The following is a 26435-nucleotide window of genomic DNA, read 5'->3' on the forward strand; positions in this document are numbered from 1 at the left end:
TGCCGTCATCTTTATGACAAACCTAGTTGCCAGACTGCAAGCCTGATCCTCTGGCGTAAATATTCTGAACCACACCCAAAAGCTTGCACCAAGTAAGGTCAAGACACCTGCTGCTGTATAACTTTTTTGTCAGGTATTCAGGAGGAATGGAAATGACTACAATATGGTTGTATAGAACTTCTGCAGTTTTTTTCTGAAATTACGCACATTTTCATTGGTGCTCAGCTCAAACTGATTAGGTTTGTGGCAGATTTACTTTAAAAAGTACATTGTGACTGTTGCTTTATTAGTGCATGTCTGGCTGAGAATGTTTTTCAAGTTAACCCTAAAGCATAAGCCACGCCTTGGTACCTGATGTGGGGCTCCAGCAGGAATGAAGACTGCATCGCCAAGGAACTGCACAATTGCCCAGCCTTGTACACCATATTCATCATAGAGACGTTTACGCAACGCCTGATCCAAATACCAACTCTGATCATGTATTGGGTCATGGTCTGGTGGATTCTCTTGTCCTTGTTCATCCCCAAACTACAAAAGGTAAAAGAAAAAGATGACATTGGGATTAGGCTATCAGTACATACATGTTTAATGTAAGAGATGCATTAGGGCCAGTTCACACTATAAAATCGCAGTCCGGATGCGTTCCAGAATCTTTTCTGCATGCACATTTTTGACCCTTTTTTAATGCATTCCAGTGTGTTTGCTGGGTTTTTGATGCAGTCCAGCACATTTTCCCCTCTTTTTTCTTAACCTTAAATGAAGACGTGTGTGTTCCAGTGCGTTTATTCCAGTATGTTTTTGATGCGTTTTACCACGTTCCAGTACAGTCCCATGCAGGGAAAATGCAACATGTTCTACTTTTTTTTTCTGGAACTGCAAGCACTGGTGCCATTGCCGTTGAAAACCATATAACCTACTTTCCATGCATTTTTGATGCATACAAAACACAGCGGACTGCATGTCGTATGAACTGGCCCTAAATGGAAATATACAGTACCTTTCTAAGCAGTTCCCGTATTTTCTCTGCATCTTTGGCAGCATAAATATGCCATAAAGCTCCAGGCTTTTCTTTTCCTTCATAAATACGCTTTTTTGTTACTTCATCAGCGTCTCCCTCTTCTATGGTCCTAAGTACCTCTGAAATGTGAATGTGGTTATTTAAACATTACAACTTTACTAGAATACAAATGTATGTGCTTAAAAAAAAGTGCAGCACTGTCATAATGAATTATCAGCTGCTCAGTCTAATGGCAAGCAATACAAGCAGTGCACAAACTGTGGTTTTGTCTTAAAACGTATAGTCTTACCTTCATCATGGGCACTTTCTCCTTTTGGGATGCCAACATAAACCATGACGTTTACTGCATCAGAGACATCCAAATGCAAGTTTGTTGTACCAACCCTCCTATCTTCAGCAGTTATTAAGCCTTAACCAAAGCAGAATAAACAAGTTAATTTCATATTCAAACATGCACTACATTAACTTGTCATAGAACATAGCTAAGGAAAATTGCCAGACCACCAGTTACCACATTTGCTGATCTTTAGATTACTAATTCTACCAAAATATCTACAGTATTACGGCATGCTAATTACTAGCATTTTTAAATGTCCCATAAGTGTGGACATTAGGCACATTCCTTGGTACTACAATGTACTGTATCCCAGTTTCATTGACTTCATCTGAAAAAACTCCAGTAATGTGGCCAACCTCAGGATAGTGTACCTAATAAAAGGTCAACCAGTGTTGCAGCAACACGGGGAAAGCATTTGCCAGTACTAACCTAGAAAATAGGGGAAGGTTTGAATAGATCATGTGCCCCTTCCCCTAAGGCAGTACAAAGATACAGGGAGAAAAGCTAAAACGTATCGGATCTTACACTGCATATTATCACCTAGATGCACAATCATGACACTTAATTTTTAACGCAGTCTCATAGTTATTACAAGTGGAAACGTAACTGCAATTACTTTTAAAATATCAGCATCTTGTAAATATAAAAAAAAAAAAAAAAAAACAATGGGCATTTGTAGCTTCTGAAAGCAATGTATAGTAATATTAATAGTAAATGAAGTCACAACTAAAGCATACCATAGGCATTGTACATTTTAGGTCCAAGATCTGGTCGAACAAAATAGCTGGGCAACCTAGAAGCCAAATTAAGCCTCCCATCTCTTTTTGTATATTCTGGCAAAGGAAGGTTCTCCATCAGATCTTCAAATCTAAAACAAAGTTGAAATAACGTAAAATGTCAGCCTCATGAAAGCATTTTAACAATGAAGACATAAAACAAGCTGGACAATCCCTTTGTTTTACAACACTAGGCCTCACTTATCTATTTCTGGAATAAGAACTGTGTACGCAGGTAACTGGTGAGGTTAAAATCTGTACCTAAAAAATGACAGAATCTGAATGATTGGTTGCTTTAGGGCAGTGGTTCTCAACCTCAGTCCTCGAGTACTCCCAACAGGCCATGTTTTCAGGTTTTCCTTTACTTTGCACAGCTGCTTTAAATATCAGTGACATGGCATTGATAAGGGCACTCATCAGTTCTCACGAAAATGCTAAACATACACAAAGCACGACCCATTGTTGAGCACAAAGTAAAACCATAGGACGGCCATAGAAAGCCCTTCACAAGCTAACAGCAGTTACAAATACAGACCTTGTAAGAAAGGGTTAAAGTCTTTTGACTGCATAGTGCTGAAGTCTGTCCAGTTGTACTCCGAATACCTCTATTGATCAGATTCATCTGACATCATAAAGATAATAAATAACTAGCTAGCTAGTGTACTAGTGTTGCAGGTAAGTGTATGAAACCATTTTTATTTATTTTTTTGTATTAAGTGTTACCGAATAAAAAAAAAAAAAAAAAAGTAGGCTTGTATTCAATGACAGATGGAAGTGTTTTTTTCAAGGCAAAAAAAAATAAAAAAATAAAGTATACACTTATACAGTATATGTACTGGTTGAGCAGGAACACATTTTACCTTGTAGGCATCATGTCCCTAAAGTCTTCCCCTGGTGGCCAATCCTTCAGTTTAAGAACCATAGGCGACCCATCCTCTGCTCGTAATCTCTCTGCCAAAATATTTAATGTTACATGTTGCATTAGTAAAGGTAGAGATTTCAAAATCATTCCAACATTATAAGCATTTTTACTACAACATTAGGCGTTTATAATAAAATATAAACACAAATAAAGCTCTCTCCCTTTCACAGTTAAAGCAGTATTAAACCCAAAGCTGAAAATTTTATATTATTGCAGCTTACCAATTATTAGATGTAGCGCCTTCATTCATTTTCTTTAGGCCCCCCCGTTTTTACCTGGTAAGTTGGCCAGTAACACACCTCCTGTATAATACAAACACTACTCAGTATGATGGGGCAAATTTGGACAGCAGCATTTAAGTCTGGTGGGAGGGGAGTGAATGATTTAACCACCTTCAGACCGGACCATTTTGCTGGTCAATGACCAGAGGTCTTTTTACAATTTGGCACTGCGCTGCTTTAACTGGTAATTGCGCGGTCATGCAATGTTGTACCCAAACAAAATTTGCGTCCTTTTTTTCCCACAAATAGAGCTCTCTTTTAAAGGTATTTGACTGACTCTGCGATTTTTATTTTTTGCGATATAAACGTAAAAAGACCGCAAATTTTGGAAAAAAATGATATTTTCTACTTCTTGTTATTAGAAAAATCCAATAAACTCAATTTTAGTCATACATTTAGGCCAAAATGTATTCAGCCACATGTCTTTGGTAAAAAAAAAAGTCAATAACTGTATATTTATTGGTTTGCGCAAAAGTTGTCACATCTACAAACTAAGTTTTCTGGAATTTACGCAGCTTTTAGTTTATGACTGCCCATCTCATTTCTTGAGGTGCTAAAATGGCAGGGCAGTACGAAACCCCCCCAAATGACCCCATTTTGGAAAGTAGACACCCTAAGGAAATTAATAAGAGGCATGTTGAGCCCATTGAATATTTTATTTTTTTGCCTCAAGCGATTGAATAATAAAAAAATAAAAAAATAAATAAATATTTTTTTTGTCATTTTTTTTTTTTACACAAAGTTGTCACTAAATGATATATTGCTCACACATGCCATGGTTATATGTGGAATTGTACCCCAAAATACATTCTGCTGCTTCTCCTGAGTACGGGGATACCACATCTGGTCGACTTTTTGGAAGCCTAGCCGCGTACGGGGCCCCCGAAAACCAAGCACCGCCTTCAGGATTTCTAAGGGCATACATTTGTAATTTCACTCACAGTTTTGAAGGCCATAAAATGCCAAGATGGCACAAAACCCCCCCAAATGACCCCATTTTAGAAAGTAGACACTCCAAGCTATTTGCTGAGAGGCATGTTGAGTCCATGGAATATTTTATATTTTGCCACAAGTTGCGGGAATATTACAAACTTTTTTTTTTTTCCACAAAGTTGTCACTAAATGATATATTGCTCACACATGCCATGGGCATATGTGAAATGACACCCCAAAATAAATTCTGCTGCTTCTCCTGAGTACGGGGATACCACATGTGTGGAACTTTTTGGGAGCCTAGCCACGTACGGGGCCCCCGAAAACCAAGCACCGCCCTCAGGATTTCTAAGGGTGTAAATTTTTGATTTCACTCCTCACTACCTATCGCAGTTTTGAAGGCCATAAAATGCCAAGATGGCACAAACCCCCCCCCCCCCCCCCAAATGACCCAATTTTGGAAAGTAGAAACCCCTAAATTTAGGGGTACACTAGTGAGACTCACAGGTAAAAAAGCACCTAGGCTGTCAGCGACTGTATCAAAACGTTACAAAAAAAACTGTTAGCGATCGCAGGGATCAGGCCTGACTCTGCGAACGCTGCAGTTATGTGTGTTGTGTTTTGTAAGTGACATTGATCGATCGATACTGCACTTGGGTGGGCTGGGCTTGGCGGAGGGGCTAAACGCAGGTGCTAGCAGGTATCTGGGCTGATCCCGCTAACAATGCGTTTTGGGAAACCTAAACTGCTGGCGACGCCAATATTGATCTGATCAGATACTATATTACTAAGGGAGGTGTATGCTTTGCGCGTGGGTGTTAGCGGTACTGGCACTAACCTGACGCTGCCTGGGGCGACGCAGACCCTATCTGACCCTCAAACTTATATCACCCCCCGGGTGATCAGGGGGTTAAACCTTTATTAGGTAATAAATGGCGGGTGCCCTGAAACTATAAAAAAATAACTAACTAACCAACCAGCGTCACCTGTAACAGTTATATGGTGATCACTGGTGAAAGGGTTAACTAGGGGGCAATCAGGGGGCTTTATGCGGTAGTATATGGGGGTCCCTGGCGCTATAAAAAGCTGCGGCGAACCTAAATACCTACCTGCCTAACTAGCGTCACCTGTGACACTAATACAGCGATCAGAAAAACGATCGCTTATTAGGCTGGGTTCACACTGGAGCGATGCGGGAACGCCACGAATCCGCGGCGGGTTCCCGCATCACACTGCCCTATGCGAACTGCTGGGAGTGTCAGTGAAATGTTAATGACACCCCCAGATCAGTTCGCATATCACAGTGCGATCTGCAAACTCGGACAGGAATCGGATCGCATGGTGTGAACACCCATGCGATCCGATTCTGCTGCGGACCAAAAAAAGGGTCCCGTGCGAGTTTGCGGCGGGTGCGATGCGAATTCAGCCATACTATCTGTATGGCTGAACTCGCATCGCACAGAGATCGGATGCGATTTGCACTGCAGTGCGGTGCGAATCACATCCGTTCTCATAAACCGCTGCAATGTGAACCCAGCCTTAGTGACACTGGCGACGGGGGGTGATCACGGGGTTAAACCTTTATTGGGGGGGTTAGGGGAGTACCCTAGAACTAAAGGGGGCTAACCCTAACTGCCCTAACAGTTATTACAGTCACAAATGACACCAATGCAATAAAAAAAAAATGCAATTGGTGTCACTGTGACTGGGGGTGCAAGGGGGGTGAGAGTGTGCCTGGCATGTTCTACTGTGTAGTGTAGTGTTGGTGAAACTCACCGATCCTCTCTCCTCGGTGCCGGAACGAAAAATACCGACACGGAGGAGAGACTACATCACTTCCTCTGCCTGTGTTTACATTACAGGAGAGGAAGTGATGTCACGCTGCACTTCCATTCGTCAGGAGCGATCGCGAGGGGGTGGCCATGAATGAATGGCCGCCCCCTCATCCCGGATCGCTCCTGAACGGATTCCGACCGCCGCTGGCACCGGGGGAAGGCAGGGACAGACAGGTACGCCCATATGCCTGCCCGTGCCATTCTGTCGACGTACATCGTCGTGCGGCAGTCGGCAACTGGTTAAAGTGGTTGTAAACTCCCATCCATCAATTGTACCTATAGGTAATCCTATAATAAGGCTTACCTGCAGATACTGTAAACTCCTAAACTTGCACCATTTAGGAGAGATTTACTGTATATGCAGCTGATGACGTCATTGGTGCGGGTGTGACATCACACGGCTCCAGCCAGTCACATAGCCGGAGTACGAGGACCCGGAAGGAAGGCAGGTGAAGAAGGATGCGGCCTCCAGAGGTGACATTGCATCAGTGGAGGGCTTCGTTTGCAGGTAAGTTTCACATAATGTGCTAGTATGTATTTGATGCATACTTTCACATTATGGCTTTACTTTGCAGGGCAGAAAACAAATAAATTAACCCTGCGGTTTACTTCCTCTGTATATACACTAACAAATTGAAGCTGAACTCCGGTTAATACTTTATAATCAGTTACAGCAAACAGGTTTTTTTTTTCTTTTGATATAAACGTTTAACAAATAAAAGCTGATCATTCTAAGCACCCATCAATGATCTGTCTCATCTGTAACTGCAAGAGAGCTTCTCTGTTAAAAAACAGACTTACTGGCTGGATCACCAGATGAAAATAGAAGAAATCAAACCTAAAAAAGAAAACTAATGCAGTCATCACATCTAAGAATTAGTAAGCTGCAATATAATAACGGTTTGCTTTTGGGTTTAATACTCCCTTCATATGTAACATTTTCCAACAATGTTTGGTAATGGAATATCCAATCTGTGTCAATTAAATAACATACAATCAGTAAAAGGGGATATGTTTAAGAGTGTGTATAGATCCTAAAAACAACCCTCTCTTATTTGCTCCCTTTTCAGTCTGATAAATATACCATTGTAATAGTTTTGTTATATCTATTCAATAAGTGCAAACAAGTATTGCCAGGAATCTTGAAAGATGATAACTTCCTGTTCCTGTGCTCTCTGCCCCAGTTAAATAATTTCTAGTGGGGAATTGTTCTTTAGTCCTCTTCTAATAGGAAAAAGCTGTCCTTACATAGATTTAAAACAGTATGTCTGTGTGTGCTGCAAATACCACTTAGGGCTTGTTCACAGACAGGGGAGGGGGTGGTAAAAATCAAGTCGTGGTTTTATTGTCCCTTGGCTGCCCCCAATAAGCTGCAACAGGGATTGGATGGGGTGTACACATTATACCCCATGTTGCATTCGACAGGCAGTACTGCTACCAAAAATGACCCAAGTGAATGGGACTATGCTGCAACTACATGCAAGCTGTTGTGGTATCGGGGTTATAAGCAGGCAACATATCACCTCCGAGCTACATCTCACACGCCGTTTAAAAAGCAATCCACTGTGGATAGCTTTTCGGAGGGGAGGCAAGGGCTGCTGCAAGTGTGGTTGAGATCTTAATTCATAAAATGTCAAAATATTCACTCGGTTGTGTGCAGTGTTATTCAGAATTGTTATTACAAGCCAAGGAAAATATCACCATTCTACTAATTACTGTGCATGCAAATGGCCTGATCTTATGATAGCCATACACCTGATTGATAAATCGTTCAAGTGACATAAAATTAATCAATTTTGTGTTCGTTTTTGCCACATAAGCCCAGAGGAAACCGTTCGGGTGAAAAACACATTAACCTTTCAATTTATCGTCTGTTCGGCCGAAGTTTTCCAAACTTTTCCGGCTCAAATGTCACAACAGATTTTCAATTTGTGATAAACGAACAAACTGTCCAAATGACAGATTTTCAAACGATTTTGCATCTAGTGTATGGGCACCATTAGTGTTATAGTAATGATTTACACAACCTAATTTTTTCCAGCTTATCAAGGTAGGCAACCCCCGGAACTGGTGCTGCAAGCAGCACGCAAGGTCTCTCTTACTGGCACTCAACTCCCTCCCCCATCAGCAGCGCAGGGAAGTGTTAGTGAGACACTAATGCAACTTCCAAATTCCCAACACCGGACCTGCACTGGGGGGGGGGGGGGGGGGGGAGCAGATTCTGCTTCCAGGAGAAGGAGGACTGTCATTGGCCACTGCTAAAGCCAAGTCCTACTAGCCCTGCCCACCTTCTGGAGGAAGATGACTTGCTTGGTTGCCACTACCAATCTCAGATAGAAGGGATTTCACTGTGATTGAGAAAACCACAATCAGGTGACTGTTTGTGGAATTACTGTTGAGCTTCTGGGAACTTTGTTGAAATGATTCCTGAACCTTTGCATCACTTACTACTCAACTTCTGTGTCCCTTTAAGCCACAGCCAGTATTCAGTGCAATGAAAATCACACCCAACTCTTGCTGCGGTGCAGAACGTCACACTTTTTCTAAGCTGCGGGGTCCAACTTATGATCCTGCACAAAGGCCCACTGCTTTCAGAAAATGCCCCTGACCCGAGCTTATCATTGCGCATCTATTCCAGATGCTTGTATGTGACATCACATACAAGCAAGTAGGCTGGATGCGAGAGGTGGCTCAGCAGGATAAGTGTGCCTGGACAGGTAGATGTGTCTCATCTCTGCTTCCTTTCACAGGGGGGTACAGCAGTGGGGAAAATGAGCAGGAGGGGTTCAGAGGTGGGACAGAAGAGCAGGAGGGTACAGCGGTGGGGCAGATGTGCAGGGAGGTTCAGTGTTGGGCCAGATGAGAAAGGGGTTACAAAAGTGGTGGGCAAGATGAGGAGGGGGTTACAGTGGTGGGCCAGAAAAACAGGGAGGTAGAGCAGTGGGGCAGATGCGAAAGGGGGTTACAGTAGTGGGGCAGGAGAGTAGGGGGAACAGAGGTGAGACAGATGTGCAGAAAGTACATTGGTGGGGCAGATGAGAAAGCAGGTTACAGTGGTGGGGCAGATGGGTTCAGTGTTAGGACAGATGAGAAGGTGATTCAGTAGTGAGACAGAAGAGCATGGGGATACGGCGGTGGAGCAGATGTGCAGGGAAGTACAGTGGTGGGGCAGATTAGAAAAGGGGTACATTGACAAGGTAGATGAGCAGGAAGGTTACAGTGGTGGGAAGGATGAGAAGGGGGTTCAGCGGTGGGACAGAAAAGCAGGGGGAAACGGTGATGGGGCAGTTGAGCAGGTTTACAGTGGTGGGAAAGATGAGCATGGGGGGTTCACTGTTGGGGCATATGAGAAGGGGGTTCAGCAGTGGGACAGAAGAGAAAGTGGGTACAGCAGATGTGAAAGCATGCATTGGTGGGGCAGATGTGCAGGGGGGTACAGTGGTGGGGCAGAATGTCAGGGTAGTACAGTGGTGGGGCAGATATGCAGGGTAGTACAGTGGTGGGGGAGATGAGCAGGTGAATTGAGGTGATCAGAGGTGTGAATGTGCATGAATTGGGGGTGATCTGAGGCGTAAGGCCCCTTTCACACTAACGTCCCGTTCAGGCCCGCCTGTCAGTTTTTCAGGCGGACCTGAACGGGTGCTCCATAGAGCTCTATGGAGCGTCGGATGTCAGCGGTGACATGTCCGCTGACATCCGACCCGCTCCGATCCGAAAAAGTGTGACGGAGGAAAAAGCTATTTTTCCATCCGTCTGCGGATCGGATCGGATGACGACGGGCACTGCGGTCCGTCGTCATCCGATCTCCCATAGGGGAGAGCGGCGCTGTGACAGGTCCGTCCCTGCACAGTGTGCGGAGACAGACCTGTCATCTCCCTGCTCAGCGGGGATCGGCGGAGTGATCCCCGCTGAGCAAACGGACATCCACGGGGCGGATCAGAACTGATCCGCCCCGTGTGAAAGGACCCTAAGAGTGCGGGATGTTAATTTCTCACTACTACGCAAGTGGTTTACAGCATTTACTTTATAAAGAATCCTTTTTGTGATTGAGTGTGTGAAGTTGACATTTTTTGTTATAAAATCGGCACACTCAATTTATTTGAAAACATTTTTCGGCGCACTTTGCCCAAAGTTTGCCTACCCCTGTTATAGGGTGAACTAAATTGAAACAAACTTTCACTTTGGGCTTTACCATCTAATTATGTTACATACAATCCATATAGTCTGGAGAAGTAATATCTTGAAGTAAAAATCTGAGGCTACACAACATACATACAGGTAATGTTGGGAAATAAATGCATGAAAATGCACCCAAATCTACTATCAAATAAAAATATCATGTTTTGATGCATAATACAGTTTAACTACAAAAACTAAAAAAGTTATAAAAGAAGAAGAAGAAGAAGAAGAAGAAGAAGAAGAAGAAGAAGAAGAAGAAGAAGAAGAAGAAGAAGAAGAAGAAGAAGAAGAAGAGGAAGAGGAAGAGGAAGAGGAAGAGGAAGAGGAAGAGGAAGAGGAAGAGGAAGAGGAAGAGGAAGAGGAAGAACAGCATTAACATCAATGGAAAAAATAAAGACCCAAGACTTTTCCACAAGTCACATTGGATTAAAAATGTATTCACTATAACATTTGCTTAGTGATTGGCTGTTTTCCCACATATTGTAAAAGGAGCAGCAATGAACAGTGAATACAATATTACATCATTTGACAGGATTCTTTTTAACCAAACTAAAAATAAATCATGGACTTACTTTCAAGAACTTCAAAACCATCCCAAAAATCTCGCACTTTTACATCTGAAATAATGGCACAGTTTCGACAATTCACCAGGTCTACATCTTGATCTCCAAATTCCAGGCTAAAAGCCTCAGGCCTCCATAACTCAGATTTAAGTTTCTTCTGCACCCCAGAGACTAACACAGGCTAAGAGAAAAAAATACAAGGGTTTAAATTAATTTTCAATCTCTATTACTCTGGCTGTGTAAGCAGATAATTGTAAGTATTAAAACAAAAAAAGTTCTCACCTGGCCTTGTTTCCAACATTCCCTAAAGATTTTCCAGTTATTTTTGTTGCTAGGGTCATGAAGACAGAGCAGTCTTCCATCACAGAGCCAGGAATGCGAGGTGTGTGGATCTAGAACATTTAGACCCATCACCATTTCCTTTCCTTCCTTCAGGCTTTCTGCTGAGCTACTGGCTCTTTTGCTGGCATCGGACGTCTTTTTGTTCTCTACGACAGAAGCTATAATATGGTCCAGGAAGTTAGGCAAGCTAGATTTCCCCTTTGCCTAAAAGGTTTAAAGGATTTGGTTACATTAGTATGAAAAATTACAATCGTAAATTGCAAAACAAATGGCTATTCCAATGTCACTGTAGCTGAGTGGAAACCACAAATAAAAGTTCAGTTGCTTCAAGGTTCCATCAATACGCACATCATTTATGCTCCATTTTTATAGCCTTACATTATTTATATAAATCACTCTAAAATTTGCCCACTGAAGCTCAATGACACAAGAACTTCATCAACTGACAATTCCTGGGGCGTTGGATGCCTGTTTCCCCCTAACATGGCCTATGCTTCCTCCTACAGGCTCCAATGTCATTACAGAACACTGTAGGAAGATAGAGGTCAGCAAATGGAACCACAGTGCACAGATTGGAAGTAGGCAACCGACACACCAAGAAGTTTGTTTAAAGCGGTAGTAAAGTCCACTGGTTTGCTTGTACCTACAGGTATGCCTTCAACAAGGCTTACCTGTGGGTACAGTGAATGTCTCCTAAACATGCACCGTTTTGGAGACTTCAATTGTAGCAGCCAATGTCACCAGCACATGCGCACTACACCCTGAATGGGCGGCACGCTCGAGTGCGCTGTCCATTCACAGTGCTGTGGCTCCAGGACTAATGTCATTGGGGCCCGGCCATTGAAATGCCTGGAGCATGCAAAACCGGAAGGAAGACCAGGTGAAGATAAAAGCCCCGTCAGTGGGGACAGTGTGCCGCTGGAGGGACCCGCTTTGCAAGTATGTCATAATGTGCTAGTATATGGTGCATAATAGCACATTATGACATTTATCTGCAAGGGGCCATTTTTTTTGTTCATCAAGAGTTAAAATGGCAGTAAACCCTCACATATACCTAGTGAAGTGAACAGCCTCATATGATACACAGAAATTAAACAAATCTCCCTACATTTTACATGTATATCTGCTGTCTTCAGCTTCATATACTGTTTAGAAAGTGCACATCCTGTTAGAATTTTCTCTTCCTGATTCACCTGTGGCTGTGGATTCTTGCCATACACTGAAACAGCTGATTGGAGGAAAGGCACACAACCCCTCTCCACATAGGCAGAGACTTGCAGACCCTGTGCTGTATATAGACCAGCTCTCTGCTAATTTGTTTGAAGCAACCACTGTGACACAAAGTTCAGTGTAATTTTATCACAGTTGACAGAGAACTTGTCAGAAGTTATCATGCTGATAACAGAACAACAGAGCAGGAGAAAGCCACTGGACTCAGTGCTTTAAAGAGAAATAAGAAAACACTGCAGATATATGTGCCCAGCTCAAATTTCATGAATGGGGTTTACATCCACTTTAACCCTTACCCGCCGACCTAACAAAAATTAGCCCAGCCCCACTGGACTGGGCTTTTTTTTTCGTGGGGCTGCATATTAAATATTTCCCCTTGTACTGGGAGCATGCCACATGGCACGCTCCCAGCACAGAGACCGAGGTCTCAACGTGAGCCCTGGACTAATGATCGGGACCCAGAACTTCCAATTCCGGGGGGTCACCTGATTGTTGTGATAGCCTCTGAATGGCTATAACAGTGATCAAGCACTGTGAAGCCCACTCCTGTGTTCTCTATGTGACTGAAGGAGAGAGATACATTGTATCCCTCTCTCTCCTTGTAGAGAAAAAAAAAGAAAAAAAGAAGAAGTGTGTGTGTAAAGATAGATAGATAAATAATATTAATAAAAAAAAAGCTAGATCAAGGTTTGATCTAGGTCAATACAAGGGTTACAGTTTGGGTCGAGGCCAGGGCCAGTATTTATTTTTTTTTTTTTAATTAGTATAAAGTCCCATACACACTCTATCAGTTTTTCTGCTGAGTTTTTCCTTCAGGTTTACCAAAACCATGTAGTGTAAGGGTCTGCCTGATTGCATACAAATTGAAACTCCTAAGGTTTGATCTCATATTATATGGTTTTGTTAAATCTGAAGGAAAAACTCAGCAGAAAATCTGATAGTGTGTATGGGGCTTAAGTGTGTTTTAGGTAGAATTTATAAAAAAAAATAAAAAATAAAAAGCAAAATGTGCACTTGTTTTTGGGATGTACTACATGTACATACACATCTGTGGTATTGCTGTGATCCTGAGCAGCATGATAATTTAATTTGGGTTATTTGGTGGAAGGTTATGGCAGTGGCAAGAAATATACAGCAAAATTTAAAACAAGTTTTACTTTGACAAAAAATAAAAAATCCAGGAGATGCCCGTTAACATTTAGCACCAAATTAAAGCCCAATTTGTCCTGGAAAAAAAAAAAAAAACAGGGTATAGGCCACCTGGATGCACAAAGTGATATGTGCAGTTTTACTAACACATGTCAAAATTGTGTTTAGGCATTAAAATTTGTATAACCCTTAGGTATGAAGGGGTTAAGCTATTGATAACATACTCATATTTTCCCTAAGTACAATCTATTAGAAGTTCATCAGTAAAGTTACATAGAAATAAGGCGTACTACGCACTGTAGAATTAAACACAGGTGGAAATGGTACCCCTCCTTCTGTTCCTTGTGATAATTTTCCAGGGCCAGAGTGGAGAAGGTCTCTTAAACTGGAACCTTCTGATTTTGTGTTGGAGGCAGCTGGGCCTAATAAAAGGCTGTTGAAAAGTTTTGGGGAAGTAGAACTCTTCACACTGGAATTAGGAGATTCCAAACTCACAGAACACTCTTTAGGTGGTACGAGCTTCACAGAGCTAGGGTCTGAAAAAAAAAAAAAAAATGACATTTCATTATTAAATATGCTCTGACAGACAATAAATGTTCAGTTTTGCGAATGAGAATAACTCTGGATCCTAAGTTCTGGTTCCATCCATGACCTTGAATGAATGAATGAAAATGAATGAAATACTTGTATCGATTTTCCCTTCAAGGTGACATTTCAGGCTAAACTTTACTAGTCTTAAAAATGATCCCTCCCCCTCCCATAACATCTATGCTGACTAAGCCATTTAAGAAAGAGGTATAAACTTGCCGATTTTCAGTTCACTCTGGTCATGTCATCTGGCTCCCCCATGTCAGCCAGTGGCAGCTGCAGGGGAGAGGAGGGAGTGTCGACAATAGCTGGGTCTCAGAAGTTGATAGGTAATGTCACCAATCAAAGCTTTAGCAGCCATTGATCACTCTCTCCTCTCCCCTGCAGCTTCCGCTTGAGTGGTCTGAAAATAACTAGAGTGGACTGAAATGCACATGCATAAGCATGACGACTTCACAGTACTAGTCAGCGGGTGCGTTAGACACCGCAGAGTGGTGTACTGTGTGCCCTTCACATTCAAAATGACTGAGCATGTAGAGCAACGAATCTGAACCCAATTTTGCGTTAAACTTGAACATTCCTCCCCAAAAAAATATCTGGATGATTTGGGGGCAATGCAATGAGTGCAGCATAAGTAAAAGTGTGGCACAAAAGATTCAAAGATGGTCGGGAATTTTACACCAACAACCAATAAAGGGGAACTTATACACTGGCCACAAATGTAAGGGGAGATTTACACTTTCCACCATTGTAATTGAAAATTTACAACGACCACCAATTTAAAAGGGAGGGGGGAGATTTGATACTGACCACAAATGCAGGTCATGATTTTTTTTCTACCGATATAAAGAGGTGTTTCTACACTGGCCACAAATGTAAAGGGGATTTACACTGACCACTAATGAAATAGGAGCATTCACAGTAACCACCAATGTAAGTAGGGATTTACATTGATCACCAATGTAAGAGGGCCATTTACACTGCCCCTAGTGTGAATTAAAGGATTCTACACCAAGCCCCAATGCAACGAGAAGATTTACACTGCCCAGCAATGTATCCGAGACATTTAGCCTATGTTCACATTTGTGTGCGTCAGGAATGCATGCAAAATCACTTTCCTGACACCACAGAAACGCAGTGTTCTTCAGCATACACACAGCAGTGCCATTCATTTTTAAGGGCACCCTCACACATCTGTTATATGCGCCAAAATTTGGTGTTTGTGGGAAACAGGGTTAAGGACTTTTTCCCCACATTTTTAGCGCATAGAGCAGCCCATTGAAATGAAATGGCTGCCCTACACGCAACTTACATCTTTATCCACCCTGTCAGTACACCTTTGCATCCTAAAAACCCTGTACCCCAAACCTCCCCATCCACATTTAACTTTACATCCCCTTTCTTGCTCATCTGTGCACCCCACCAAACTAATTCCTCTGCACTGATGGCTTGATGCCAGATACCGCGGCATACCTTCACAAGTCTAGTGGAGTTCTTGCCTAGACGAGATATGGTGGCTGGTCATAATGTTATAGTTGATCAGTTTATATACTCTGTCATATAGTAAAATGTGATGTCAGGCAAGAGCAAAAAGGTAAACATGGGGGGGGGAGAAATCACAAACCAATCACCTTTTGTCTCCTCTTTTGCTTTCTGTGCTGCTAGGTCAGCCAGCCAGTGCAAGGCAGATGAAGGCGTAGTTTCTGGGCACTGCTGTTTGCTGGCTCTATTCTCTGCGCTGCCCTGATTAATATTTGGTTCAGTCTTTGAGTCCTCCAAAACAATATCAGCAGTTTCTGGTTTTGAATCTTCTTCCATTTTGATGCTGTCACTACACTCTATAGGAGTGGATGGTAGTGTGCCCTCACATCCTGAAGGATTTAGACTTGGAAGCTAGTAGAAATGGAATAAGCAGATAAGTCACAATTACTACTTTGCTAGCATGTTAGCTTAGTTAAATAAAGAAATAAAAAAGTTAAGAAAAAGTTAAGGACATAAATCACAAGTAAAAGGTAAAAAAAATATGGTTCTTACTGCTAATGAGCTAGACACCTCTGAATGCAATTTAGGGATGTGTGAAACCCATTCAAGGGTAACTCAGCAGAACGAGTTACACCCCTTTTAAAAAGTAAGATTTTAATCAATATCTCAATGAACACAAGAGCAATTTCCAAAATGTTGACAGAACACAGTTTTATAGAACAGTTGTTTAGCACTATTACATGAAAAATAGGATTTTTTTGTACTCACTGTGAAATCCTTTTCTCTGTAATTCACGGACCGACACAGCTCCTCTCATAACCATTGGGTTGTTATGCCCTATTACTAGGAGATACTAGGCATTAGTTGTAATACAACACTCAGAACCCTTAGTTCCACCCAGGGGGCGGTCCCTTGGGCAACAACCCTCCACCCTGCCATGCAGTCATCAGTACGTCAATAAGCAGTATGACGTAAAGAGAAAAAGGAGGGGTGGGTGCTGTCTCGGTCAGAGAATTACAGAGAAAAGGATTTTACGGTGAGTACAAAAAATCCTATTTTCTCTTATATTCACCGATTGACACAGCTCCTCTCATAACCATTGGGACGTCCCCTAGTAGTGACAAACGAGGGGGGGGGGGGGGGGGGGAACAGCATAAAAACTTCATCCACCAAGGCAAGTGGGAACTAGTGAAACTTTACCCACAAAAAAAACGACAGTGCGTGGAGAAATCCACCACAAAACCAGGGTACCCTCAACATGAGTGACTACCCACAACCGCACAAAAAACTGCGGAACATAATGCAACAGCGCATTAACTTAACAGTACTGCGTTTTTATCTAAAAACCAGGAAAAAAGGAAATATATTGCATATTCAATTGCAACTATACGGCCGCCTGCAAAACTTTGCAGCCAAAACAGGCATCAGCCGATGCACTGACATCTACCTTGCAGAACTTAGTAAACGTGTGGACAGACGACCAGGTCGCCGCTTTACACACCTGAGCGACAGACGATTGGTGCCGGAAGGCCTAAGATGTTCCGATTGCCCTTGTAAAGTGGGCCATGACCGGAAAGGGGGGCACCTGCCCCTTCAAGGCGTAGGGTTGTACTACAATCTGTCTGATCCACCTGGAAATGGTGGGAGACGAGACCGCCATGCCTTTCTTGGGACCAGTTACCGAAACAAACAGTGAGTCTGACTTCCGAAAGGGAGCAGTGGCTGACAAATACACCTTCAGAGCTGTCCTCATTGATATGAAAAGCCGAGACAACTTTCGGTAGAAAAGACGGTTGCGGACGCAACACCACCTTATCCTTGTGGATAACCAGATAGGGCGACTTGCAAGACAAGGCTGCCAGTTCTGAAACCCTCCTGGCCGATGTGATGGCCACTAGGAAAGACCACTTTCTGGGAAAGAGTCAACAGGGGAATCTCACTGATATTTTCAAACTGCGGTTTTTGAAGCGCTGATAACACCAGGTTCAAATCCCATGGGGGTAACGGTGGACGCACCGGAGGGACTACATGTCGTACCCCCTGAACAAAGGTACTCACTAGTGAGTGAGACGCCAGGGGTCGCTGAAAAAAAAAGACAGCGAAGGCTGAAATTTGCCCCTTACTGGTGCTTAACGCCAAATTCTGGTCTACTCCTTGCTGATAAAACAGCAGGATCCTGGATATAGAAAAGGAGCGTGGATGCCATCCTTTCTCCTCACACATGGAAATGTAGGCCTTCCCGGTACGATGGTATATCTTCCGAGAAGAAGATTTCCATGCTCTCAACAGTTGGGATCACGAGTCCGACAGACCCCAGTTCCTCAACACCTGGCTCTCAATAGCCATGCCGTTAACGCCAGCGATGGTAAAGCAGGATGGAGAATTGGGCCTTGGAGACAGAAGGTCCTCTGGCAACGGCAGTTACCAGGGAGCTTCTGCCACCAGATGCACCACGTCTGCGTACCACGGATGCTGAGGCCATCCTGGAGCAACCAGTATTACTGGGATCCCCTCGGCTCCAACTCGGAGCCGAGAAGCGGCACAGTGGTGTAGTGGTTAGCACTCTCACCTAGCAGTAAGAAGGGTCACAGGTTCAAATCCCCACCATGACGCTACCTGCCTGGAGTTTGCATGTTCTCCCTGTGCCTGCGTGGGTTTTCTCCAGGTACTCCGGTTTCCTCCCACAATCCAAAGACATGCAGGTAGGTTAATTGGCTTCTGTCCAAAATTTACCCTAGTATATGAATGGGGACCTTGGACTGTGGGCTCCTTGAGGGTAGGGACCGATGTGAGTGTGCAATGTACAGGGATGGGGGAAATTGTAGACACTCACTCAGGTTAAACTGGATGGACTGGTGTCTTTAATAAACCTTACTATGAAAGAGAGCTTTTTGACTATGTGATAACAGTTTCAGTGGAGGAAAGGAGTAGATCAGCTGGTACTGATCCCACGGAGCCACCAGCGTGTCGGACCCGTCTGCCCATGGATCTCTTGTCCTGGACACGAATCTTGGCACCTTCCGATTGAGATGGGAGGCCAAAAGATCCACGTCTGGTGTGCCCCACCTCAGGCACAGTAACCTGAATATCTCTGGATGCAACGCCCATTCTCCTGGGTTCAGCATATGGCGACTCAGATAGTCCACCTGCCAGTTCTCCAGTACTGGGATGTAAATGGCCGACAGGGCCAGTACGTGACACTCTGCCCACCGAAGTATGTGAGCAACCTCCCGTGCGGCGGCTGAGCTTCTTGTTCCCCCTTGGTGATTGACGTATGCCACAGCTGTGGTGTTCTCTGACTGGATCCTGATTGGACGCCCCTGAATTCTAATCGACCACGTGGAGAGGCACTGCCTGATTGCTCTTAATTCGAGCAGATTGATGAGCAACTTGGATTCTTCCGTCAACCAGAGGCCCTGAGCCGACTGAACCCCCATCACTCCACCCCAGCCGGATAGGCTGGCGTCCGTTGTGATCACTATCCACTTCATACGTAGGAACGATTTCCCGGACAATCACCGGGGACCTCAGCCACCAGATCAATGAGTCTCTGACTGGCTCGCCTGGATCTGTCGATCCAGGGACAACGGAGATATGTCCCATTTTCTCAAAATCTGCTTCTGCAGGACCCTGGTGTGGAACTGGGCATAAGGTACTGCTTGGAAGGAGGCTAGCATGAGTCCCAGGACCCGCATGCGAAAGCGGAGCGACGACCACTTGCTGTTCATAAGCAGTTTTACCTCAGGTCTTAGTCAAGTTTGTCTGAAGGGAGAAAAACTCTCGCTTCCATAGAGTCCAGAAGCAAGCCTAGGTACTCCAGACGCTGGGTCGGTACAATCCCCGACTTCTTTAGGTTCAACAGCCACCCAAATTCTTGCAGGGTCTGCATGGTGATCGCCACATCCTCCTAATTCTGAGGCAGAAGATGCCCTCAGGAGGAGATCATCTAGGTATCCCACGATCGCGATCCCACGTTGCCGCAGCAACACCAAAACTGGAGCCAATACCTTGGTAAAGACTCAGGGGGCTGATGCCAGACCAAAAGGAAGAGCCACAAACTGGTAGTGGGCTTCCCCGACTGCAAATCGCAGAAACTTTTGATGCCAAAGGCATATGGGTATGTGCAGGTACGCATCCTGGATGTCTAAGGACGCAAGGAAATCCCCTTGATGGAGTGCAGCGACTACTGATTCCATTCTGAACCTCTGCACTTTTAAAAAAGTGATTGAGGGCTTTTAGGCCCAAGACTGGACGTACCCCTTCCTTCTTGGGAACTACAAACAGATTTCAGTAGAATCCCTTGAAACGTTCCAATTCCGTAACCGGTACAACCACCCCCGACTCAGCAGGTCCCTTACTGCCCCTAAGAGGGCCTTGCGGCGAGCCGGGGATACGGGTATGCTGGAGGGGAAGAATCAGTTTGGCGGCCAAGAGAGAAACTCTCGTAGCCTGTGGAAATCAGATCGCAGACCCATTGGTCAGATAGTTGAGAGGACCACCGGCTGCAAACTCCTAAAGGCGACCCCCCACCCGAGACATGGGTGGGGGCAAACCTTCATGCAGTAGCACTTTTATTCGCAAGTTTCTTAGGCTTGCAGCTCCAGGGACGTTTCTGTCCATCTGCGGCCGTCCTGTCGGGCTGGGGGCGTTTTGCCAAAGATCCGGGCGGACAAAAAAGCAGTTTGTGAGCGGAAAAAGAGGACCCTTGCCTACGGAGTGGCTCCTTAGCCTTCCTGGCCTGTGGGAGTAAGGTACTCTTACCACCAGTGGCATTTTTAATAATGTCATCCAGAGAGGCTCCAAAGAGCCGGTCACCAAGGAAGGGAAGATCCGTCAGGGCTTTTTTGGATGCCTGGTCAGCAGACCAGCATTTTAGCCAAATCAGGCGCCTCAGCACCATAGCTGATACTGAAGCCCTGGATAACAGAGGGAGAGTATCCAGGGCCGCGTCACAGATGTACTTAAGGCCTTGCACTAGTTGGTCTGCTAGTTCCACGCAGACAGGAGAAGCCTGCTGCTCTCCCAATTTGCGGTGCAAAAGTTTTGCCCACTCAGTGTCTGCGACACAAGTGCGGATGCCAGTACTGGTCGCACGGCTGACCCCACAACCGTAAACAGGGAACGAGCCACTGCCTCAGCCTTCCTGTCCGTGGGATCCTTAAATGCAGGAATCCCCTATACCGGGATCCTGGTTACTTTATTTAACCTGGGTACTGGGGGGTCCACGACCGGAGGAGCTGACCATTTCTTGAGAAGGCTTTCCTCAAAAGGGTAACGCACCGTCATGTATTTGGGGACTGAAAAGGTCAGTTGCGGGCGACCCCATTCCTTGTAAATGAACTTGTCAAAATAAGTCATATACGGGAACATCTTAGGTGAACGTGCTGGCTTGCGGGACCCAAAAGGGAGTGCTACATCAGCAGAGGGATCTGCCTGCTCCTGAATCTTCAGGGTATCACGCACAGCTGTGATAAGTGCTCCAACAAGTGCTTTGTCGCACACGGACCCGAACGGGGACTCATCCTCCCTGTCCGAACGGTCCTGGTCATCTGACAAAACAGAGCAGGGGTCACCAGCCTCAGCAGGACCCGAGTCTGTGTCAGAGCTCTCCCCGGGGGGCACTTTATTGCTGCAAATGGTGGTAAAACCGCTCTGAAGTGTGCTCAGGCTTCAATAAAATGACTGCCCAGCGTCCAGCACAAGGACATAACACACAGGGAAAATGCCCGTGAGCACAGGAGCACACTGAAAAAAACGCGTTCAGGCTTCAAGAACATGGCCACCGGTGTCCTGTATAGGAAATCACCAGGAAAATGGCTGCTGAAGCCCAGGAGAGCATGCTGCCCTTGCCCACACCTAAAATGGCTGCCAAAGCAGCTCCATGAGGTAGAGGGAGAAAACGATGGCAATGAGCATAGCGCTGTACAGGACATCAGCAAACCCTCATAGACACCTTCCAGGGGCATGAAGAACAGGGCCCAGAACACCCCCCCCCCCCAGGTGAGAGCCCCCCGGAGAGCCCCTGCATAAACACACACACACACACACACACACCGCTCAGCGGCCACATGCAGCATCCCCCCGGGGGGATAGGGACAGGGGAGAGAAGAGAGGGAGGTGAGGGACCCCCGAATCGACCTCCCAGGGAATGCCCAGCTGCTCAGCCCCGCCGAGGCAGGGAGAGCTGTACTTACCAGTTCCGAAGAGCTGGGAGACATTCCATCACAGACCCACTCACTGATCAGTACAGGGTGGATGCTGGCCCGGCATACTAGGACGCAGACATCAGTAGCCTGGTCATGTATGCCCCGGAGCATAAAAGCTCACCAACCACCTTCGGAGCTAAGGTTTCGTTGTGGCCTGCCTAGCACGTAGCTGCGGCCTGCACACGCTCGATGGCCAGACTGGGGAGACTACAAGGACAAGGGTATCCAGCCTGTCACCCAGCCGGCTGTTGACAGCAGATCACTGGATCTATCATCTTGCTCAAAAAATCACGTTTCTTGCAGAAAAAAAATCATTGACTGATGGGCCCGCAGGGTTTCTAGGTCCTTCTCCTTCACTAGGCAAAATAAAACTGATGACTGCATGGCAGGGTGGAGGGTTGTTGCCCAAGTTCTGAGTGTTGTATTACAACTAATGCCTAGTATCTCCTAGTAATAGGCATAACAACCCAATGGTTATGAGAGGAGCTGTGTTGGTCAGTGAATATAAGAGAAATAGGGTTAATAATATAACTTAGATTACAAAATCTTCAGTTTTAGTTGATGCAAAAATGAAAACACCCCACAACAAACTACTACATCTAGTATTTTGTATGACCTCCATGATTTGTAAGTACAGCACCAAGTCTTCTAGGCATGGAATGGACAAGTTGGTGACATATTGCAACATCTACTGTATCTTTTTCCATCCTGGATGCTGGATGGAGTGTGATGCTCAATTTGTCTCTTCAGAATTCCCTAAAGATGTTTTTCACCCCATTTTTCTTCAGAAATGCAACAGTGGCCTTAGATGTGTGTTTTGGATCATTGTTATGTTGGAAAAGTGCACAACGACCAAGGGCATGGAGTGATGGTACCATCTTCTCTTTCAATATAGAGCAGTACATCTGTGAATGCATGATACCATCAATGAAATTCAGCTCTCAAACACCAGCAGCACTCATTCAGCCACACAGAACACTGACACCACCATGTTTCACTGTGGGCCCCATGCATTTTTCTTTGTACTCCTCACCTTTGTGAAGCCATCAGTTTCAAAAACATTCATCTTGGTCTCATCACTCCAGGGTACAGAATCCCAGCGGTCATCATCTTTTTCAGCATGGGCCCTGGCAAATTCTAGGTGGGCTTTAGGAGAGGCTTCCTTCGTGGACAACACCCATGTCTGCCATTCCTCTGCAGTGTACACCATATTGTGTCATGGGAAACAAACAATCACCCCAGTCTGGCTTTCTACTTCTCTAGCCAACTACATCGCACTTGCATGGCAATTTTCTTCAACCCTTCTCATCAGAGGTGTTAACTTCCGTGGACGTCTCTGTGGGATGGTTGCAGTTCCATCTTTGTTAAATTTTTATATCACTTTTGCTACAGTATTCTGACTGATAAGTAAAGCTTTGCTGATCTTCTTGTAGCCTTCACCTTTCTTGTGTAAAGAAATTTTCTTTCTGAGGCCCTGTGACATCTCTCTTCCATGTAGTGCCATTGCTGACAGCATGAAATGGGAAGGGGTTTTCTTTGTTACCCAACACCCTTTTATAATCAACTGTCTCCTGGACACCCGTTCAATGAATAGATTCACTTGTAGCTGAATTCTTGTTAATTAGGATTTTGTTGTAAAAAAATTAAGCTTTGCTCCTTAGCCTAGGTTCATTTTGATGCGATTTGGCATGTCAAATCACATGCCAAATTGGCGGCTATTGCCAGCAATGGCACCGACCGATTCAGTGCGATGCCAACTTTGCGGTGCCTCACCTATTCCCAAAAGTAGTTACTGTACTACTTTTGTACTACTTTTGGCAACTTCAATGGACATCTGTGGAGGAACCTGAATAGATGTCTCTGAAATCGCTCCCAAGTCGCACTGACATGCAGGTATGAAATCGCGCAAGTTCAGCTGAACTCGCACAATTTCAATCCCGCTGTCAGTGTGAACCTAGGCTAAGACTTTTATTGGAGTGTATTCATTTTTGCAACATGGTCTTGAATGAATTTGTTAGGGAAAATACTTTGTGTGAGCAAATTAACAAATCTTGATTGCAATCAATGGCCCGCATTTGAGGGAGTATTTTGTAGTATATATTGTCCCACAGAAAATGTTGATTCTGAAACGAAAGTAAATGGTTTTCTGACAAATCTGTTGGGGTGTACTTATTTATGCTGAGCACTGTGCAATGCTGTTGAGTCAGAATAGGACAGTGCTAAAATTGGTGTTATTACCGGACATATATATTTATTGCCATTCCTCCAAGCATCAACAGTTGCAAATTATCCTAGTGTGTGGTGGGTGCAACATTTTGTTACCAGCTACGACACAGCAGTAAAAAGGAAGTGAGGCTTCCTATCAGCACAAATACTGCACATGACTAAAGGTTTTTTAACATTTTATTAGTAGTATAAAGTGTAATTGATTCACTAGAGGTATGAAGTCTAGCTTGACACTACCTATGTGGTTCTACAGGACAAGAGTAATGAAAATCCCATGCAACATTTTCATACAAAAGGCTACATGTGCTATTTATGATTCTGTCACCATTAGAAAGAACAAAATGAAACTCCATCAAAAAACTTTCTACTTCTGGAGATAAAATTTGGAAATGTAAGAACATCTGTCAGGTATTTATCGCCTCCTTGGGGATATTTTCCCTTACTCACTGTCAAGACAGTAATGATAGGTATATCCAACACTAAAAAAAATGGTTTAAAAAGTATAAAGAAAGAGAAAAACAAGATGAATCGCTGCTGCGGAGTATAGATGTATATTGATAAATATAAATACCTGGGCAATGCCATTGGTGACTGCCGGTCTTAAAACAGTTTTATTGTGTCTGCTAATACATGGACAATTTGCTTTAATACCCCATTTCCCCCTTGCAGCATGGACCAGATCCCCAATGTTGTAAAGAGCTGTAAGTAAAAACAAGAATAAATCAAACATCGCAGTAAAAGCTATCTTAAAGAATATGTAAAGCCAACATTTCATATTCCTGATATGCGCCGGCTGTACCATGTACTTGTATATATAAAAAAAAAAAAAAAAAAAAAAAAAAAAAAAAGTATCCTATTCTCTTTGTATTGCTTCTTTTGTGTGAAATCCCTGGTGTTCCTGTCACAGTCCCTCTGCTTTCCTATAAAAAAGTGTACACACCTGAACACCCCCCCCGCGCAGCCTTTCACTGGAAGATCATCGTGCTGACATTTCTCCTCCCCCAGCTCTTATGCAGCTGAGAACAGAGAGTGTGATCACACTCAAACTGAGGGGGGGGGAGTTTTTATATTGTGTTTTTTTAATATCTATAGACAAATGTTTTACCTTATATTTTGGTTTTAAACTGAATGGGCTGTTCTACAAGGTGAGGGTTTACATACATTTAAACCATAAAAGCGCACACAAAGTAATTTCCATCTTCCACCTACCCAATGCAGATGCTGAAACCAACTTAAGATGCTGTATTTTATACCATTCTAAGGCAAGGAAAGCCTTAGACCTCTAGTGCACAAGTGTAATAATTTACTGGTGTTTATACTCAGGATCTTACTGACAGAAAGCTCCTGAATACAACGTTCTGAAAAAACCTTGTGTTAGTGTGCATGCTTATACATGCCTAAACTTCCTTTTCATCCTCTTCTAGTTGCCAGTGTTGCAATATATGAACTAATTCATGAGTATACACACATTTTTACATTACTGCACTCCAATGCTTTCTATTTTAAATCTATGGCTCTGTACTCATGGCTGCATTACTGATCTTTACACAGAATGTTGTGTACATTGTTCCATACACAACAAAGCACCTGTATTCAGATCACTAACCTCTTTGCGCCGAGCGGTCGCATATTTGTGTGCAATACAGCTGTGCCGAGAGTGCGAGCCCTGCTCGCTCCCGGAAAAAAAGTTACCCGTGGCTAACTAAAAGATCCCATTCACTGCTTGCGATTGGGAGCTTTCTGATTATGTGACCACAGTGACAGCCAATCACAGGGGTCACATGAACATAAGCCTCACCTAGTGGTGTTCTAAAGCTCTTACAGGGCTAGCAGGTGCTGGCGCTAAGCGGTTAAAATCATGGTGTTTACTCCCAAATGTAAGAGGCCTTAATAGCACATAGGGTTATTAAATGCATTTCTATACAGTCCTTAAATTGAAAAACAATCTTACCAGTGCCAGGGATAATTTGCGTGGGCATAAGGTTTTCAGGTTCATGAGACTGTCCTTTAGCACATTTCAGCCAGGAAAATACTTCTTCATCAGCCACTTCGTCTTCTAAAAAAGCGATTATAGCAAAAAAAAAAAAAAAAAAAAAAAAGAAGTGTTCAGGACAATGAACTTTCACTCAACTATATCTTAAAGTAAAAAACATACACTGGCATCGCACAGAATGAATGTAGCAGTATCAATATCAGACTTTACAGCATTCAATTTGTACTTTTGAAAATAGCAATATACTGACAGTGTGCTAGTTCAGCAGACAGATACACTGACAAGCTGATCACAGGTGCAATGCTTTAATGACACAGATTACTTCGCTGGTTGCCATGATTGATACAGATTACTTTTCTGCATGACAGACAAAGT

The 26435-nt window shown here is 44.0% G+C and overlaps 1 protein-coding gene across 1 annotated transcript in view; it reads right to left on the minus strand.

The window, feature by feature from the left end:
* KDM3B (lysine demethylase 3B) overlaps positions 1–26435 on the minus strand; it is an 87900-nt gene that overhangs the window by 13146 nt on the left and 48319 nt on the right. The window contains exons 12-22 of the mRNA XM_077472325.1: positions 26019–26123; positions 24639–24766; positions 15785–16046; positions 13863–14101; positions 11127–11390; positions 10854–11025; positions 2992–3082; positions 2093–2223; positions 1308–1427; positions 998–1137; positions 352–528 (exon numbers count right to left, since the gene is read on the minus strand). Of these exons, the coding sequence (XP_077328451.1) occupies positions 352–528; positions 998–1137; positions 1308–1427; positions 2093–2223; positions 2992–3082; positions 10854–11025; positions 11127–11390; positions 13863–14101; positions 15785–16046; positions 24639–24766; positions 26019–26123 (1829 nt within the window). The remainder of the gene's footprint in view (positions 1–351; positions 529–997; positions 1138–1307; positions 1428–2092; positions 2224–2991; positions 3083–10853; positions 11026–11126; positions 11391–13862; positions 14102–15784; positions 16047–24638; positions 24767–26018; positions 26124–26435) is intronic.

Source organism: Lithobates pipiens, unplaced genomic scaffold (assembly GCF_037356315.1).
Source record: "Lithobates pipiens isolate NorthernLeopardFrog02 unplaced genomic scaffold, aLitPip1_a1.2 Scaffold_8, whole genome shotgun sequence".
Taxonomy (NCBI): Eukaryota; Metazoa; Chordata; class Amphibia; order Anura; family Ranidae; genus Lithobates; species Lithobates pipiens.